Source organism: Oncorhynchus kisutch, linkage group LG5, assembly GCF_002021735.2.
Source record: "Oncorhynchus kisutch isolate 150728-3 linkage group LG5, Okis_V2, whole genome shotgun sequence".
Taxonomy (NCBI): Eukaryota; Metazoa; Chordata; class Actinopteri; order Salmoniformes; family Salmonidae; genus Oncorhynchus; species Oncorhynchus kisutch.
The window spans coordinates 7,610,423-7,629,608 of NC_034178.2; the positions used below are offsets into that span (position 1 = coordinate 7,610,423).

The following is a 19,186-nucleotide window of genomic DNA, read 5'->3' on the forward strand; positions in this document are numbered from 1 at the left end:
GGGAACCACACATGAAGAGATCATCCGTTCACCTACTCTGCGTCTCACAAAGACATGGTGGACTTGCTCATGTTTCTTGGCCCAAGAAAGTCTATTCTTATTATTGGTGTCCTTTAGTAGTGGTTTCTTTGCAGCAATTCGACCATGAAGGCCTGATTCACGCAGTCTCCTCTGAACAGTTGATGTTGAAATGTGTCTGTTATCTGAATTCTGTGAAGCATTTATTTCTGTGGCTGGTAACTCTAATGAACTTATCCTCTGCAGCAGAGGTAACTCTGTGTCTTCCTTTCCTGTGGCGGTCCTCATGAGAGCCAGTTTCATCATAGCGCTAGATGTTTTTTGTGACTGCACTTGAAGAAATGTTCAAATTTCTTGACATTTTCCAGATTGACTGACCTTCATGTCTTAAAGTAATGATGGACTGTTGTTTCTCTCTGCTTACTTGAGCTGTTCTTGCCATAATATGGACTTGGTCTTTTACCAAATAGGGTTATCTTCTGTATACCACCCCTACCTTGTCACAACACAACTGATTGGCTCAAACGCATTAAGAAGGAAAGGAATTCCACAAATTCACTTTTAACAAGGCACACCTGTTAATTGAAATGCATTCCAGGTGACTACCTCATGAAGCTGGTTGAGAGAATGCCAAGAGTGTGCAAAGCTGTCATCAAGGCAAAGGGTGGCTACTTTGAAGAATTTTAAGTATAAAATATACTTTGATTTTTTTAAACACTTTTTGTTGGTTACTACATGATTCCACATGTGTTATTTCATCGTTTTGTCTTCACTATTATTCTACAATGTAGAAAATTGTAAAAAATAAAGAAAAACCCTCGAATGAGTAGGTGTGTCCAAACTTTTGGCTGGTACTGTATAAACACCCCAAAAATATTTTCCACCTCTGATTCTATCATAGTTAATAAAATCCACAAACACTGACTTAGCTTCCCATTTACAGTAAACACACATACACACACACACACACACACACACACACACACACACACACACACACACACACACACACACACACACACACACACACACACACACACACTATATGACAGGATGTCATCTTGTTTGATTTCTACACCTAAGTGACAGCTGTTTTCTCGCATGGATAATGCCACATCTTCCATTTTAAACAGACGTTTCATTGCGAGTTAATCCAATGCAACCAAACGGGGCCCTATGTGTAATGGATTGAGAGTAACAAATGGGTGTAACAGAGTGGGAGAGTGGGAGGATTGGGCCACCGGAGCAAACCTGGCCTCATGGCCATGCTATATAAGACCCCCACAGCCAGTCAGGTCAGCAAGCTACAACCACAAGGAACCAGGACTGAAGAAGAGGATCTCACTCTCTCTCAGACACACATTTCTTCTCATCTACCCGCATATTAACAGGAACAGGTGAGTTTCTTGCATCCAGGACACGTCTTAATTGATTTAGGAAAATCTGTTTCAAAACTGTATGAGTTTTTCCATTGTGAACAAAACCTTTGATTTTGTCAATGGATGTATGATTGATACGGAGCCTTTTGCTTGTCAATATAAAATGGACATGACTGTCTTCAGCTAAGTTACTCAATTGTAGTTCTGTCTGCAGGTCACAATGTTTGGCATCCACTCCCTGGCTGGTGTTCTCCTCCTGGTCATCGTACAGAGCAGTTGGCAAGTTCCTCTGCAAGAGGCTGAGGACAACTCAAGGTTCAGCTCAAAAATTGTATATTTTCCATGGGGGGGGGGGGGGGGGGGAATCACAATTTTCCATGGGATATTTTAACAAATATTTTCAGAACATATCAGAGAAAAAAAATGTACAGTATCAACGTAGAGTACAGACGGAATGACTAGTGTTTAACACATCATGTACATGTATCCAACAGCAACTGTCAATCATAATTAGACTATAATGAGGCATCTATCATCAGAATTTCAGCATGAAAGATTATTCTTCTCCTGCAGCTTAGAGACAGCAGACTCACTATTGGAGGATTTGAGGGGCGTGCCTAACATGAAGAGACATTCCGAGGGAACCTTCTCTAACTACTACAGTAAATACCAGGAAGAAAGGATGGCTCGGGACTTTCTTCAATGGCTTATGAACTCCAAGAGGAGTGGGTGAGTGTTTCATCAGAGTAATATTATATATTTCTAGGCTCATGACTGATATTATACTGTGGGGTCGAGAAATAATAAGATATTTCTCATAATGAGAACAAGAACAGTTCTGTTTTTTTGAATTAAACTTTTAATGTGATGAATACGGCATATCTTGAGATGAACAATCAAAGATTTGGATGGAGAAGTTACAGATGTAAACTTCATCCCAAAAACACATGTCTAAAGCACCATGTATATTATGGCATTGTTTATACATACAGAGAAAGGATAGTACTGAGCAACATATTCATATACACAGTCTTTCCAAGTCAAACAAAGTAACATGATGACATTAACACTACTCATCACTTTGAAACTAATACCACCCATCCATTTTCCTTATCAACTTATCCTCAACTTGTGTAATAATACATACACTTAAAATACAATATTTTAATGTTTTACTAGCAAAGTTAGTGAAACACAGTTATAAGAACTCAGAGGCCATTTTTAGCTGAGCCAGAATGATTTCACAGTACTATAATTGGTTGAGTGGAGTTTCGTGTCCATCACACCATTTCCTCTCTACCTCCATCTAGTGCTCCATCCAAACGCCATGCCGATGGGACCTACACCAGCGACGTGAGCACCTACCTACAGGACCAGGCGGCCAAGGACTTTGTTTCCTGGCTCAAATCAGGACCGGCCAGACGAGAGTAGGCTTCCCTTCACCCTACAGTACCAACCTCTTGTGTGTCATGTCTAACGCGAGAAGAAGAGAGAGAGAAAAGATAATCAACTACTTAGCTAATTGATCCATTGCCACACCGTCACTTTCTGATGTCTTAAGGCCTGTGTTGACATTTTATGTGGTCGTGCCCAATAAATCCCATGAAACTATGCTCTGCATTTATTGATACATTTATTGATATTTGCCCCTCGGATGGCTGTATTGACTGGGTTGGAAGAGAGCATATTACCCAGTTACTGTGTGCACAAAAACCTGTTCAGGGAGCCAAGGTGTCCTCTAATGCACAATGAATGACTACAGCTACAGATCACTACTTCAGAAATCATCCAATAGTCATAAGGCGCAACTAGAAAAGGGTACATTTCCTGAAGAAAATGTGTTCGGCCGACTAAAAGTTGAACCCAACCTGGTTGGTAATCATGTACAGAAGTATTGTGTATGGAAGTATTGAGTGTGGAATTATTTTGTGTGGAAGTATTGTGTGTGCAAGTACTGTGTGTGGTAGTATTGTGTGTGGAAGTTTTGTGTGTGGAAGTATTGTGTTTGGAACCACTGACAAGGGTGTGTTATCTTGTGTGCTGTACCTAGATCTGCAGAGGAGAGCAGGAATGGTCCAATGAGCAGAAGACATGTAGATGGGAGCTTCACCAGCGACGTGAACAAGGTCCTAGACAGCTTGGCTGCCAAAGAGTATTTACTCTGGGTCATGACCTCCAAACCCTCAGGGAAAAGGTAAACATCAGAACACAACCAGAAGCTGTATGAAATGGGACCCTACTGCCTTTATTGTGCACTGGGGCTCTGATTAAAATGAGTGAATTTGGTGCCATTTTGATCAATAATTTATTGTTGTCACACTCTTTTTCTCTGTATCTCACTCTCACACACTAAACTGTGTTACTGTACGGTGTCACAGTTTGATCATTTTGTTTATTGTTTATTTCAGTAACAAACGTCAAGAAGATCATTGAAAGAAGACAAACGCTTCCTTGTTCAAGAGAAACGTGGATACTGTGCTACAAATGATAAGCCTTGACAAAAACTGAAAGCCATACTAAAAAGCCATACTGCTTAGCATTGTTGTAACGTTGATACAATGTTGGAAATACTTACATTGTTTACTCTACATTATGTGATAAAAAAAACAGATCATGTATTCTTCCTTAACTTTGTGGTGCATTTATGCATCAGTTGTTAAATTATACAAATATTTTTCTATAAATTAACATTATTTTCTATATTTGTAATGTTGAAAAAAAGGGAACATGGTAAAAACTCAGATATAATGTGCAAAATTATCTGGTAACATTTGTGTGAATTAGGTTTTTTATCCTATATGTATCAAAACCTGCTCTGCAAAATTAAACTCTTTCATTGTGTTTGCTGTACTGTTTTTGACTAGCCATGCATCCATACCAATGGAATCCCAAACTATTTCACTTCATGGTGCTGAAAAAAAAACATCACAACATTCAACTGTGGTGCCAATGATCGTAGTTTATGTACTAGACTAGAGTTGAGAAACTGTGGTTTTGCGTCTCAAAGAAGCTCTGTCCATGGTTCTGAAACCGAAATGCATGGCATTCAAGTAACGTTTAGATATAAAAAAATATATACTTTTCATAGCTACTTGTTTTTGAATTGGTGAACCAGAGTTTGTAGTGAACAGCTGAATTCTAGAACGTTCACGGAAAAAAACGACCGTTCAGATTCGCTCAACGGAAAAACATGATGCCCCTAAACTACAGCTAAAATGGGTTGGATAAAGGGAGAGGGTGAGATAGAGGACTCGTACAAAATAAGCAAAATAGCTGCCCATGTACCTGATCTTGTTGTCTACAGCACCCTCACCAACGATATCCCATACGCAGAGAACTTTCATGGAGTCCTTCTCTTCGCGGATGTCTCAGGCAAGCTAATCTCAGTAGCTAGCTACATTAGCGATCTCGCTAGCTAACATGAGCTGGAATTCCCTTTCGATCTACGTTTAGAAGCTACCTAGCTAACGTTTGCTAACCCACTAGCTGGAAGTCAACTAATCCATTTTGTATATTTTTTAGGCTTCACTAATCTGACTGAGAAATTCAGTTTGAGTAGCAAGAAAGGCTATGGAGCAGACGAGTTGACACGCACACTCAACAGCTACATTGGGGAAATAGTCAGTCGTAAGTTAGAGATGGTTTTATTAAGTTAAAGCAACACAATATCAATCTAACGTGATGTACCGTTAGTTAACTTAACTTAGAATAAGTTAGTCTAAAAAACAATATTACCAAGCAATGCTTTGTTGCCTGTATTTCAGATATCCTTGATGCTGGGGGAGATATTCTGAATTATGCAGGTAACAATAGGCTTCCCTCTCAGCTTTTAGACACAGATTCACCATGATCACAATTCCTAGTTACAGTGCTTTTCAACTCTTCATGGCCAAACAACTTTTAATCACAGGCGATGCCATCTTGGCTCTATGGACTGTGGAGAGAGTCCAGCTCAGTGAAGTAATCTCCCTGGTAGTCAAATGCAGCCTCAACATCCAGGACCAGTGTGGAGTCCGGGAGACGGAAGTGGGCTGTCAGCTAAAAGTTAAAATAGGTGCTTGTCTGAGTCTCCTACAGGCCGAGAGACATTTTTGTGCTATAACACCAGGGCCTGTATTCACAAAGAGTGCAGATCTAGGATCAGTTTTTCCTTTTAAATCATAAGGAACACATGCATTTCGCTGCACCTGCAATAACATCTGCTAAATATAACATTTGATTTGATTTTGATTTGAATAAGGGGGACTTGATCCTAGATCAGTACTCTACTCTTTGTGAATTTGTGCCCTTATTATCCGGTTACACTTGACTTTATAGGCAACTAGAACCTCAAATATGATACCCTTTGTCCTCTGCTGTCCCAAGGTATATCTGCTGGGAAGCTCTCCAAGGTGATCGTAGGAGACGAGATCAGTCAGTACTTTGTGGTGATTGGCCGGGCGGTAGACGAGGTGCGGCTGGCAGAGGGTTTGGCGGTGGCCAGCACAATCATCTTGTCACCTAACGCCTGGGAACTATGTGAGAGGGACAACATCGCCATTGACCCCATAGAGAACGAGAGAGCCGTGAAGGTGTGTGTGTGTTTGTGGATGGATGGATGGATGGATACATTTATGATGAATGCAGTTTCAAGCAGGCAGGTGGTTTCTAGATTACTATATGTAAATGGTTGTCATTCAATGCAGGTGCGATACATCAAGCGAGAGCCCAGTTTCTCTGTTGAGAAGTACCAGGATTCAATAGGAATGTCTGTAGAGCATGAAAAAGTGACAAGAGGTACCGTAACGAGAGTAGCTAGATATCTGCCTGTGATATTTCTACTTGCACGGTTGTGTTGTAACATCCTAACCAGACCTTTTTTTGGTCTACAGATTGTGTGAGGAGAGCATCTCGACTGATGCCAAACGCCGAGCTTGAGAAAACTTTACGGAAGTACATCATGAAAACGGTTTTGCAGAAGGTAAGAACCTACCTACTACCGTCCTCTTTCTGTACAATAGCAAAAGTTGTCAGTTTTTCCCCAAATCAGAATCACTATTTGTGAATGTATAAATGTAGGCTCTGTTATAATGTCCACACTACTACTTACCTAGAATTAAGAAATGTATTGAGCTAAACATTCTATTAAGTATCTTAGTACGGTCACTGGAACGTAGCCATGGTTTTCTATTCTGACCTCTCCTCCCTCATTAGATAGATGACGACCAGCCTCTGGAGTATCTTTCTGAGATGCGTCCGGCCACCATAGTGTTTGTCAACATGCAGTTCAAGGGAGGAGAGAGTGACCAGGAGCAGTGTATGACCATCCACCAGGCTGCCATTGGCATCGGTCAGCAGATAGTCAAGCACCACGGGAGGGTCAATAAAGTGTTTATGTTCGACAAGGTCAGTTAGTGGTTTGTTCAAGGTGGAATCCTGGGGGTTTATTCAGTAGGAACCAAATGAATGTAAACAGGCTGAAACAGGGAGGGACTAACCTGAAGTTGTCCAATAAGAAATGCAAAATGTTTTGGTACGGTGTGAACAAATGAAAACAACCCAGCAATTCTCTGTTCCCGGTGGCAATGAGAAAAACTACAAACACAATTAACCAGAAACAGAAACAATGGGTGCACTCACCAATACTTTCTTCTTCAGTCAAACCCGCTGTATGTTTTTAAATAACAAGGAATTTGTTGCAGGGCTGTACTTTCCTCTGTCTGTTTGGGCTCCCTGGGGACAAGCGGGAGGATGAGAGTGCCCACGCCTTACAGGCTGCCTATGGAGTACATGACCTTTGCCAGAAAGAGATCCGCAGCCTCAAGTAAGTCCCATTTGATCCTAATATTCTAAGACCACATGCCTTTAATTTTTATCAAGCTACAGATGTAGAATTGTAATTTGATCACCCTGTTGCAGGATCATTTCCCTGCCATGCGGGACATGTTAAACTTGTAGTGTATTTGAGGTTTAAAAAGGCTTCTGAAGTTTGTAATTTCCACTTGATTTTCCCTTACGAAAAATGTATCAACTCCTACAAAAATGACCATGAATTATAATTCACATAATAATTCACATTTTCTTTTGCTACAGGACTATTTTCCTGCTCTAGAAAACTGGCTCAAATTAAGATCCTACATCTGTATTACACTTGAGGGCAATATGTTGTATAGTTAGTTAACAAAAGGTCCAATGTTGTCCAACAGGACTGTCTCTGTTGGAGTAACCACAGGTCCAGTGTTCTGTGGTGTAGTAGGACATCCAGTGAGGCATGAATACACAGGTACAATCCACCTTGACATCCTCTTGAACTCTCAGCTGGAACTGTGCTTTGCCACTGCCACCTTACTATAACTTGTTGTAGACTCTTTTATATATATTTTTTTTTAAACTCACATAACTATTATGTTCAGATTTTGACCAGTTTGACCTATGCACTTTGAACTCTATCTCTGTGTCCTTTGCCGTTAGTGATTGGTCGTAAGGTGAACCTGGCGGCACGGCTGATGATGCACTACCCTGGGGTGGTGTCATGTGACAGCGAGACTTGCTACTACTCAAAACTGCCCGCGTTTTATTTTAACGAACTGCCCAAGAAAGCCATGAAGGGAGTCAAGAACCCTGGAGTCCTTTATCAGTTCATGGCCAATAAACAGCAGATGTACGACCATCTGATGTGACCAACATCATTTATACTCCATTAACTCTTGACTGGTACTCACTTTCATATTGAGGACTGTACTATTGTCATGTTAGATAATTAAGTGTATTGTCGTGGCTTTCTTGTATTGAAAAGCTACATAATGAGACATATTGTAATAAGAAATTATAAAGGTTCATACATGCTTATAAAACAAAATCTAATCTCCAGAACTGTTGGTAAAGCACCTATGTCCGTTGAGAGAGAGGAGGGATATCCTCTTTTGGGTGAGTTTTCTCAAGTATTGACGATTATGAATGAAATGCATTCATCGTGGAAGATCACATTGATTTGAATGATAATGTTGCGCTCAAATGCTCCCTAGGCCGAGAGAAAGAAATTGAAGTGTACTCCAGCATGCTGAAGGGCTTCTTGGAGGCCAGGGCTGCAGGTCACAAGAACTACAACAATGTTTTGATCTACGAGGGACCTATCGGCTATGGCAAGAGCCGCCTGCTGGCTGAGGTGGTATACAGAACAGCCAAGGAGGGAGTCAGGTCAGTGCCAGCTGTTAGTTTAGCCTGGTCCCAGATCAGCCTGGTTAGTTAGCCTGGTCCCAGCTCAGGTCTTGGCAACTACGATGGTCATTGTCATGCCAAATGCACAAACAGATCTGACACCAGGCTAGTTGATAATACAAACAGATATGTGCTGTATCCCAAGCCGTGGTCATTTAATTTCGTTGTAAGTCAACTCCAGTAGTGACAAAGAAAAATAGACATCAACAATGGGGGATTGGAAAGCATTTCTTCTGTCTCCTTTCTTTCAGAGTGATCTCTTTTGAGCTGGCCAAGACGGACATCAAGCAGTCCAACTACGCCCTCCAGACCCTACTGGCCATCGTCATGTCAGTTCAGAACTGTAAGAGCTACGCCGAGCGAGAGAGAGTCCTCCTCTCCAAGATCCTAGACCCAAAGATGAGGCAGAACCTCTGCCTTCTCAATGATATCCTGTTAGTCAAGGTAGGTCCTTGAGTCAAGGTAGGTCCTTGACTAACAGGTCTCTGAACTGTTGCTTTTCTAAAAGTTCTAATTCTGTTTTCGTAGTAGCTAACGAGGGTAGGTGGGTCTTTTCTGTAAGATCTGTTCTATGCTTTTAGTTTCCTGTGTCGAAGGATGTGTCACTCATGGACAGTCAAACGAAGAACAAGAAGATGAGGAACTACTTTCTGGAGTTGTTTTGCAAGGTAATGTAGAAGAAAATAACGTGGATGATGTAACAACACGACTTAGGTGTAGAATTGATTGTTTGATTACTTAGAATTCAATTGATTCGTGATAACTACGTGCGCGTGGTCTGTCCAGTTCGCCGAGGACGAGCCGTGCGTGTACGTGTTGGACCAGGCTCACTTTGTGGATCGATCCTCATTGACCTTCCTGCTCGAAGCATGTGAAAAAGCCTCGGTTCTGGTGTGTATGGCCCTTCTCCCCCACACCAGTCAGAGCGGGCCCTTCTCGGAGCTTAGCCGCATCATCAAGGACCCCCGGACCCTCTACCTTAACCTGCCTGGGTTGGAGCCCCCCGTCATCGCCCAGCTAGCCTGCCAGATACTGGGGGTGGTCCGCATCCCTAGCGAGGTGGAGCTGTACGTGTACACGAACACACACACACACTGTGTTAATATACATACGTTACACATATCGACTCGCCGAGGGTGTCTCGGGGCGGAGTTGGGAGTTTCACACCTCACACACGTTCAGGTTACCCACTTGTACATACAGTGAAACAGGACAAATATAAGCACCCCAATTTGACCTTTGACCCCTCAAAGACAACTTGAAGCATCGAATTCCAGAGGAAGTAAAAAGTAATTTATTTGAATGTACATTTTTGAATTGGCTTGTCGACTGTATAGCAATTTCTTTAAGACTCATTCTAAGGCTGTCATTGTCTCAGTACATGAATATCTCACAGAAGAAGCCGGAGTTACCTCATGAAAACATGCCATGTATCAATTAAAAGTGTCATCTGTTTTATAGGTTCCTGGTGGAGAGAAGCCATGGAGTTCCATACTACTGTGAGGAGCTCTTGAAGAGTCTGTATCTGGGAAATCTGATCGTGATCGAGGAGGTGGAGGGGGAGGATGAGGCTAAAGACGTAGACATCCTGTTCCCTGAGCCCACCCTGGTGGTACACTGCTCCAAACCCAGCCAGGTGGGGCAAGAGGAGGACGCCAGGGCCGGAGCGCTGGGTAGGAAGATGGACCTGTTGGCTGAAAATGTTTGAGTGGGAGGTCTCCCGGCCTATTAACACCCTTGTCTGTGAAACGGACAGACCTATTGGCTGAGAATATATGAGTGGCAGGTTTCCCAGCCAATCAACACCCTTGTTTGTGAAACACTGTAATGTTGCAGGTCCACCCAAGGCATCCATGTTGAAATCCCGCAAGATCACAGCCCTGGACCATTTTGTTGACCGTGCTTTGGTCTGTTTTGTCGGAGAAGCTGCCAAATTCCACGAAGTTCCCATCCCTCTGACATTGAAAGGTGTAGTACAGGGTTCCTGCATTCTGCCCCCAAACACAATGCAACCTCATCTCATTAGTTTTATTTGATAGAAATGACTCATAAATAAAACACTAAAATCATTAAGGATGTTTTCTGTTCAGGCATGTCTATTGGCCTACTAATAATAAGTTCCATTTAGCTGACACTTTTATCCAAAGCGACTTAGTCATGCATGCATACATTTTACATATGGGTGGTCCCGGGAATCGAACCCGCTATTCTGGCGTTGTAAGCGCCATTCTCTACCAACCGATCTACTAATAAAAGGGAATTCTATTCAGGCATGGCCCTGGCCCACCTAGACCACCTGCAGCCGGCCGACCAGATGGTGGTGAAGTGTGCTGCCATCATCGGCCAAACCATCACCACGCAGATGCTCATCAACATCCTGCCAGAGTCAGAAAACCCTGACAAGCTCAACCTGTCGCTCACCTCCCTGTTCAAGTCGGGCACGTTTGAGTGCGGCTCCAAGCCCAAGCAGTTCACCCAGCAACTCACCAAGGAGTCAGAGTGCTGGGATGCACTCAACTGCTACTGTGTCCAGGACAGCCAAGAAGACGTCCGTGAAGGTCAGTAGTGGAGCTGAGGCTAGCGCAGACAAGGAAAACTTTCACTCTCTCTACCTCTCTCTGTCTCCCCTCTGACTCTCTCTACCTTCCTCCCCCCAAATCTATCTCCCACTCTCATGTATATTTCTCTCGCCCTTCCTCCTTCGCCCCCCCTCTCAGAAGTGTCAGGCAAGGCGTCTGTGGATGGCGCGTGGCGCTGCAGGGTGATGCGTTTCTGTACGGCCCTGGTCAAGGAGACGGCCTACGAGCTGTGGCTGAAGGAGCAGAAGAGAGAAATCCACCAGAAGTGTGCCAGCTACCTCCTCAAGCAGGCCCACCGCTGCAGGGACTGCGGCATTGCCGAGTTCATCTTCGGCCACAAGGCGGCTATAGGGTACAACCTCATCGAGATCCACCCGAGTTTGCTCAACATACAAGAGTCTGGGGAGGCCCTGTTCCTGGGCCAAAGTACTACACTGGGGCTCCCCAAGGGTGAGTGATGGACCCACTGACCTCTCCGCTAGAGAAGCACACGCAAGCTGAGAAAACGCACACAAACATTCCCTGAGAGACAGACGCAAACACTCATGCTCGGCCAAACACACACACACACACACAAACACTTCACACACACGCTCATGCAGATTGACACTAGTGACGCTGTAACCAACTGATCTAAGTAACCATTGAGGGTTGATTTCACGTGTGCTGTTGGTGTTGTTCTCCTCTCCACCTCTCAGAGACTATACAACTGAACCAGGTCAGCCCTTTGCATCCCAACAGGTAAGGTTTTATATTCTACCCCTGGTCCCAGATCAGCTGGCCAGTAATACAAGTGGGCTGATTCCATAACAAATGTATTTGTGTGTTTGCGTGTGTCAGTGTGGAGGACGAGTTCTTGTTGAAACTAGATTCTATGGTGAATGAGTACAACACCACAGTGGACAGAACCAGGAAGTGTAGGTGTGCCCAGGTGACGGAGTGTGTGCTGTGCCCCATGGTGCGCCACTGCACAGGTGTGGGCGACGTGCCCAAAACCTTTTATTACCTGCTAGAGACCGCCGCAGCATCGGCTTACCTCTCCAACAACCTCAAGGTGTGTGTGTGTCCTTTACACTTTTTTCTGAACTGTTCATGCTCATACAGAAATACTCTCTCTCTCTCTCTCTCTCTCTCTCTCTCTCTCTCGCTCTCTCTCTCACAGGCCCTGTCCTATTTAAACGAAGCCAAGATCATACTGGATAATCTGAAAGTGGGCAAGCCAGCCTTTGAGACTGCCGACCCGAAAGTCAAAGTGAAAATCAACAACTTTGAGAGAGCCTGTATTTTCCGTCTCAGAGGGGAGGTAACAGTTCACTGAAATGATATTTATGATCTCAAAGGATAAGGACGATATGAATGTATACAAAATAGTGCTTTTCTCAAACTAAAGTGTATAGTTTGTTGTACATTTAGGTGTTGTACAACACAGGCCAAATCGAGGAGGCTGAGAGCATGTTTTCCAGCGCCCTACGGCTCCTGAACAGACGTCTCCCTACGAACCGCGTGGCCATGTCCCTGAAGTATGTCTGTGAGAAGATGAAGAGTCTGTGCTACAGATTCAAGAACCCTGACAACCCTGGGTGTGTTCTATGTTCAACAAGCCCCTATAAAGATTAAACCAATTTTATATACAGCAAGCACTATAATATAAACTATTTTCCGTTTATTGACGACAAAATACTACAACATACCGCAACCTACAATTAAGTCATTTATCTGCATTCAACTCAAACAGTAAAACGTTTTATAAAGATAAACTCTAGCACAGTGGTGATGTAGGCGCTCCACCATCAATTGAGTGGATCTTACAATCGTGTGCATGCTGCACTTTTTAAAGGTTTTGTTGTTTAGATGTTGTTATTGTTGTTGTCTTGGTGTCCAAAGAGAGAAGAAGCTGGCGTTCCTCCACGAGCAGATCTGCTGTCTGTCGTACATGTGGCAGATCGGCTGCATGAGGAGAGCTCCCAAGAACATGCTCAACGCATCGCTGGCCATCACTATGGAGATGAACTCAGCCCAGAAGAGTGCAGAGGAGACCAAGGTGGATTGTTTACTCTGCTTCTCTGCTTTTTTACAGGAAAACGGGAGGGGGGGGGGGCGGGGGGGTTTGTTCGGTCAGTGGAAATCTCAAACACAATGTGGCTCAGTGTGTTGAGAGGGAGAGGGGGGAGAAAGAGAGACACTGTTCAGAGATTGATTCATCAGGAAATACAGATTATCTGACATTCTCTAAGTCTTCCATCCTTAAGAGAGTATACAGCAGGGATAAATAAAAGCACCCATGGGCTGCCAGTTGGGGAACCCTGGTATACATTCACCACTACACTCTTCCACATCCCTCTCACTCGCAGACACACCACCTCTGTCTATAGATCATCTTCTCGTGCATCGACTACCTCCAGTATTGTCAGCTGAATGGTCAGGACGACCGGTGTAAGATCTATGAGAGGATGCTGTGTGGAACCTGTGTTGAGCTGCCTGACTGCATGGAGGGCCTGATCCTCACCAGCTACTTCATACGCTCCCTCTCCATCGTCAAGCTCTGCTCCGGAGCCCTGCACGACTCCATCCAGTATGGTGAGGAGAGGAGTGGATGTGTGTGTTCGGTTTAAACAAATAAGTGTGTAAGCAAGCGAGACAGACGGAGAAGAAATAAATAGCAAAAAAGTTTCAGTATTGAAAGTAGTTCTACTTCTCAGGTCTCCGAGCAGAGCAGATCAGCAAGCTGACGAACCGCCGGGGCCTGGACATGTTGGTGATCTCTGTCCTTCACACACCCCTCCTCCTCACACAGAGGTGAAGCACTACTTCTACTTGTTTCTTTTACTGGGATGTGTACCTTATCTACTGTTGAATACTATGATACCCAGGTATGAGGAGTGTGTCCAGCTGATGCAGAGTCTGGAGTACCTGGGAAACAGGACCCGCATCAGCACGGCTAAAGGCTGGTTCTATGCAGGCTGCTTTGACTTCCTGCTCTACTCAGGCAAGTTGGATATTCCATCACTGTGGGACACCATCTCCACGTGACATATCTTAGTTAATGAACTAATGGATAATAATTAGAAATGCCATTTAGTTTTTATCCAAAGTGACTTAGTCATACGCGCATACATTTTACATATGGTTGATCCTGGGAATCGAACCGCCGTTGCGAGCTCCGTGCTCTACTAACTGAGCTACAGAGGACCACTAGCATAGGTTGGGTCTCATGGTGTGTGTTCCAGGCTTTGCCTTCCGTCCGTTTGAGGAGTGCTACACCTTTGTGGAGGAGTCCCAGTCAGACCCTAACCTGGTGGCTGACAAGAGTCTGATGATGAACCTCTACTCTGCTCTGGCTCTGTGGTCAGTGGACTGATAGAAGTGTTATGAGTAGAGCGCACATGATTCTTTTCTCTACTTGCCAGAGAGGCATTTCTGTTCTTCATAACATATTTCTAGCTGAACGTTCTACAATCTTGTGCCTTTCAAAATGCTGCCCTAAGCTATACTCTAGTCCACCCTACTATCTTTGCTGTGTGTGTGTGTGTGTGTGTGTGTGTGTGTGTGTCCCGTTCGGCCTAGGTATGCCCGTCTGTGTGAGTGGGAGAAGGCCTGTTTCTTCTACACCAAGGCCTGTGGAGTGACCCGACAGGCTCCCTCATCCATCCACTCCATCAACGGCGTGGTCATGTTCCTGGAGTGTCATGTGCTGCTGTTCAGAAAGGCCCTGGTGGAGCACAACCAACACATCAAAGCCATCTACCAGAGCACACAGAAGGTAGCCTAGCGACGGGTAGCCAAGCGACAGGTAGCCAAGCGACAGGTAGCCTAGCGACGGGTAGCCTAGCGACAGGTAGCCTAGCGATTAAGAGCGTTGAGCCAGAAACTGAAAGTTTGCTGGTTCGAATCCCCAAGTCGACTAGTTGAAAAATCTGCCGTCGTGCCCTTGATCAAGTCACTTAATCATAATTGCTCTGGATAAGAGCGTCTGCTAAATGACTAACATATATGCATGAACAGGTTTATGCACACGCTCACACACACTCACATTAGGACGCTCTGTCTTTCTCTCAAGCTCTTCCTCACGCACATATGCCTTCACATGCCCCCACACACACAGTTGTGTATAATGTACCTTTAGAAAACTCACAGAGCCAAATGATAAATGTTTTCCCTGAAACTGTAGCCTAATAGCCATAGTATTTCTTATGCAGCACTTCACAGAGTTCAACCGGAAGTACTCGACCAGCAAGATGTACTTGCCCCGGGTGCTGCACCTCAGAGCTTACATGTACATGCTGGCGGGCCACGAGGCTCTGGCCAACGCCATCCTCAACAAGGCTTTAAAGCTGTGTCAGCAGCACGGCAACAAGCTGGAGGAGAGCTGGATCACACAGAACCAGGTACAGTACTGGAGGAAGGGCCTGAGATGACAAAACACACACAATCAGGCAGAAGGATGTATTGGATGCATGGCTCATCTCACACACCGTGTAATGAGTATTCACAGGAGGATGCTGAGGGGGGGACGGCTCATAATAATGTCTGGAATGGAGCGAATGGAATGACAGACACCTGGAAACCATGTTTGATACCATTCCACTGATTCCGCTCCAGTCATTACCACGAGCCCGTCCTCCCCAATTAAGGTGCCACCAACCTCCTGTGATGTGTATGCAGTCATCACACACACAGAACAGAAACCTCAACCACATGCATTTAAGAGACTGCAGTTACACGTCGTATACCATGTAGTACAAGCCAGTGGAGGCTGGTGAGGGGAGGACGGCTCATAATAATGCCTGGAATGGAGTGGTTGGATTGGTATCAAACACGTGGTTTATGTGTATCATGCCATTCCATTTACTCCATTCCAGCCATTATTATGAGCCGTCCTCCCCTCACCAGCCTCCACTGTAGTAGATGTATTTTCTCCTTGATAGCCTACACAAGTAGAGTGTAGTGCGTATTAGTATGTATTATTTATTTAAGGACATTTCTAATATGCTGTGAATATTCTCTGTCTACCTCTTCAGATTTCGTGGTTCGGCGTGTTCAGGCAGAGTACCAGCAACTGGTTCGCTTCCACTTTGACCATGCCCAGCTGGGAGGAGGCTAGGGGGATGGACCCAGAGGAGCTGGCCCATACCCGCTACACCCTAGTGGGTGTGGGGGGCGAGATCTGGGCTGACAACTCCAGCCTGCACCTCGCCCCAAAGGCAGAGGACACCCAGCTCCTCAAAGGCCAAGGATAGGGACCCGGTTCCTTTATTGAGAGTGTGGAGAACACTGTATATAGGGAAAGCTATTGGAGCAGATAGGAAGGAAGTAAGGTCATTGGCGATTTGGTTTTGAACTGTGATGTGTTAGGGGTTAATGAGTGTTGGTATCATTTCATCTCGATCAGAAGTGGATGGCCAAGATATCAACGTTCACCAAATGAAAGGATGTTTCAGTCACTTTATTGTTTCCTACATTTCTCTCTCTTTCTGTCATATAACAAATCACATTTATAATAGAACAACATTTATCTGAATTGATCATTTTCCACAGATGAGTCGATAAACTCTGAAACATAAATTTGTCTTCAGCTATCAATACTACATTTAAAGGCAGATTTCCACAAGTAAAGTGGCCAAAATGTGATATTGATCCATTCTTATTTCTCTAATAAGTAAAATCCATCAACAAACACAGTACAATGGGATAGACGTCAACGACATAAAAACCACGAGTTTTCACTTACCCCAATTCAAAGTTTTTAGTAACATATTAGTAACACTTTACACATGAATAAAATATACTATGTATAGTACATCGTTAAGAGTCTTCACTTTATTACATTTTGCCCTTTCTCACAAAGCTATTATTGCATTTCTATCAATTAACCACAACATCCCTGTAGAGAGACACTGCTAAGTTTGATTCACCTTTTGTGCAGGTGTTTAAATACAGTTACTGGTAGTTCAGAATCAGAACACAACATCACTTTGTAGGTGTCAAACAAACTGGAATGCAGGAGAAGATATCACATAACGTACCGACAGGGTGACTGGGACAATATGCCGGTAAAGACACATTTGTATGCCCGTGGAACACACAGCTACAGTGCCTTCTCGAAAGTATTCACACCCCTTGACTTTTTCCACATTTCGTGTTACAAAGTGGGATTCAAATGAATTTAATTGTAAAATTCAAATCTATTAATAAATTTAAAAAAAATACAGTAATATATCTTGATTAGATAAGTATTCAACTCCCTGAGTCAATACATTTTAGCTTTTCATTTTGAATGAATTTGTTAATTTCAAAAAAACTATTCCACTTTGACATTATGGGTTATTGTTTGTAGGCCACTGACCAAAAAATCGAAATGTAATTACATTTTAAATTCAGGCTGTAACAACAAAATGGGGGAAAGGTCAAGGGGTGTGAATACTTTCTGAAGGCACTGTATCTCTACATGGTCATCAAACGACTTCAAAGACAATTTGATCGTTAAAACCAGAGATCCTATAAATTACTACATGGTGTTCATTGAAAGTCTATGGTTAAAACCCTAAAGGAATCACATTCCCAATAGGTACAGAATGGCAGGGCTATGCTGCTACGCTAACTGGAATGTAATGGTCCCCAATGCCTGAAATATAACACTGGCCTGTAATGGAGAAAGAATACTATCAACAAATCTTCTGGAAAATGGCAGTGAAAATGTTACAAATGAGATTTCAAGAAAAAAACGTGTACATTTAACACATATACAGTATACTGTTTTCGTATCGTTAAGTGCAGAGACCCGACAGTGATGTCAAATTACAAAACTAAACACATCGATTATTCCATGAACAAGATTTTCGTTGTATACTGTAATAGATTTTTTTTAAAGGATTACTATGCTGAAAAAATAGAAAAAACATACAAAATACAAACGATTCCATTAAAAAGTAAGGTTGCTTTAAAAACTATTTGGTTGAGACAGATGTAGGATCTTAATTTGATCACCCTGTTGCAGAAATACTAAACCTGTAGTGTATTTACGGTTTAAAAAGCCGTCTGAAGTTTTGTAATTTCCGCGTAAAAATGTCAGACTTGATTTTACCTTATGAAAATATGTTCAGCCCTTACAAAAATGTCCATTAATTATAATCCATACTTCAGGATTAATTTCCTGCTGTAGCAAACCTGCTCAAATTAAGATCTTACATCTGTAATAAATTGGCCCACGGGTAGATAGACATAATAATATGAATTCCTTGCTTCCTCTGTTGCTGGTATCACCATACATTGACATACATAGAAAATAATCACAGTTAATGTTTGTTGGTTCCTCCATAGGGTAACACTGTTTCTAAAAGATTTACATGAGTTGCACACACACACACAGTCTTACATGACGAGAACGCATGGTGCAGCACAGTTCAGAGGTGGTCGAGTGTGGCACGTTAGGAGTTATTTTCCACAGAACGGTGACGAAGCCGGTATGGATCACAAACTCGTCTCTCTGTCCAACTTTGAGTCCTTCCTCTTTTGTCTTCTCTCGCAACCACTGGAAAACAAAAGGCTACGTGTCACAAACAGCATTAGAGGAGACACTACATACAGTATACCACTGAACTGACCAGCTGGATGACATTGTGTATTGGAGCCCTGCATGGCAGAAGTGTCACGCACTCCATTGACTTGGGGTATTATTACCATCATGCATAACCACCCTAGAGATGCAGTTGTCCCCAACCACCACCAAACCACACCAGAGCATGCCGTGTGTGTGTGTGTGTGTGTGTGTGTCTGTCCACCATACGCATGCATTCACATTCCCCAAACCAGTGAGCATGAAACATTCAAAACAAAAAGAGACGCCTTGGGACATTTGTTTAGACCTGAGTGCCAACTTTGAGTTGGTGGTTTCTACTGTGGATCTTTATGGGTCAAGAGATAACAGGTTGCTCCAGGGTACTTAAGACTGAAGTCCCACACTCAAACTACAGGCACACTTGCACGACAAAATACCATCACGTTCATATTGTCACC

General features: G+C 43.5%; 3 protein-coding genes across 5 annotated transcripts in view; 2 read left to right on the plus strand and 1 right to left on the minus strand.

The window, feature by feature from the left end:
• Positions 1–1,285: 1,285 nt before the first annotated feature.
• On the plus strand, positions 1,286–4,238 carry LOC109888079 (glucagon-2). Its single transcript, XM_031824334.1, has 6 exons — positions 1,286–1,415; positions 1,612–1,712; positions 1,971–2,126; positions 2,708–2,824; positions 3,448–3,591; positions 3,806–4,238. Exons 2-6 carry the CDS (start codon positions 1,618–1,620, stop codon positions 3,828–3,830), a joined length of 537 nt encoding a protein of 178 aa, XP_031680194.1. The 5' UTR covers positions 1,286–1,415; positions 1,612–1,617; the 3' UTR covers positions 3,831–4,238.
• Positions 4,239–4,415: 177 nt separating this feature from the next.
• LOC109890410 (adenylate cyclase 10) lies at positions 4,416–17,951 on the plus strand. The gene is made up of 32 exons (XM_020482359.2): positions 4,416–4,769; positions 4,920–5,024; positions 5,162–5,200; positions 5,308–5,451; positions 5,763–5,968; positions 6,083–6,173; positions 6,269–6,357; positions 6,591–6,782; positions 7,079–7,200; positions 7,583–7,659; positions 7,848–8,037; positions 8,248–8,303; positions 8,402–8,573; positions 8,846–9,038; positions 9,176–9,262; positions 9,381–9,661; positions 10,056–10,267; positions 10,431–10,562; positions 10,865–11,152; positions 11,312–11,623; positions 11,872–11,914; positions 12,014–12,227; positions 12,336–12,476; positions 12,587–12,753; positions 13,058–13,214; positions 13,546–13,750; positions 13,873–13,924; positions 14,044–14,159; positions 14,401–14,518; positions 14,738–14,933; positions 15,370–15,558; positions 16,192–17,951. Exons 1-32 carry the CDS (start codon positions 4,613–4,615, stop codon positions 16,408–16,410), a joined length of 4,962 nt encoding a protein of 1,653 aa, XP_020337948.2. The 5' UTR covers positions 4,416–4,612; the 3' UTR covers positions 16,411–17,951.
• Positions 16,602–19,186, minus strand: part of LOC109890594 (sodium-driven chloride bicarbonate exchanger) — a 35,704-nt gene continuing 33,119 nt past the window's right edge. For 2 of the 3 annotated variants that reach the window (XM_031824335.1, XM_031824336.1), the window contains one exon: positions 16,602–18,701. In XM_031824335.1, the coding sequence (XP_031680195.1) occupies positions 18,641–18,701 (61 nt within the window). In that variant the 3' untranslated portion in view covers positions 16,602–18,640. The remainder of the gene's footprint in view (positions 18,702–19,186) is intronic. The other variant, XM_020482532.2, reaches the window with a different exon arrangement.

Coding starts and splice junctions, on each gene's coding strand:
- LOC109888079 (XM_031824334.1), top strand. CDS start 1,618: ATGTTTGGCATCCACTCCCTGGCTGGTGTTCTCCTCCTGGTCATCGTA. Junction 2,825..3,447: donor TCAGGACCGGCCAGACGAGA/GTAGGCTTCCCT, acceptor TGCTGTACCTAG/ATCTGCAGAGGAGAGCAGGA. Junction 3,592..3,805: donor TCCAAACCCTCAGGGAAAAG/GTAAACATCAGA, acceptor TGTTTATTTCAG/TAACAAACGTCAAGAAGATC.
- LOC109890410 (XM_020482359.2), top strand. CDS start 4,613: ATGGGTTGGATAAAGGGAGAGGGTGAGATAGAGGACTCGTACAAAATA. Junction 5,201..5,307: donor AGATATTCTGAATTATGCAG/GTAACAATAGGC, acceptor TTTTAATCACAG/GCGATGCCATCTTGGCTCTA. Junction 8,304..8,401: donor GGAGGGATATCCTCTTTTGG/GTGAGTTTTCTC, acceptor AATGCTCCCTAG/GCCGAGAGAAAGAAATTGAA.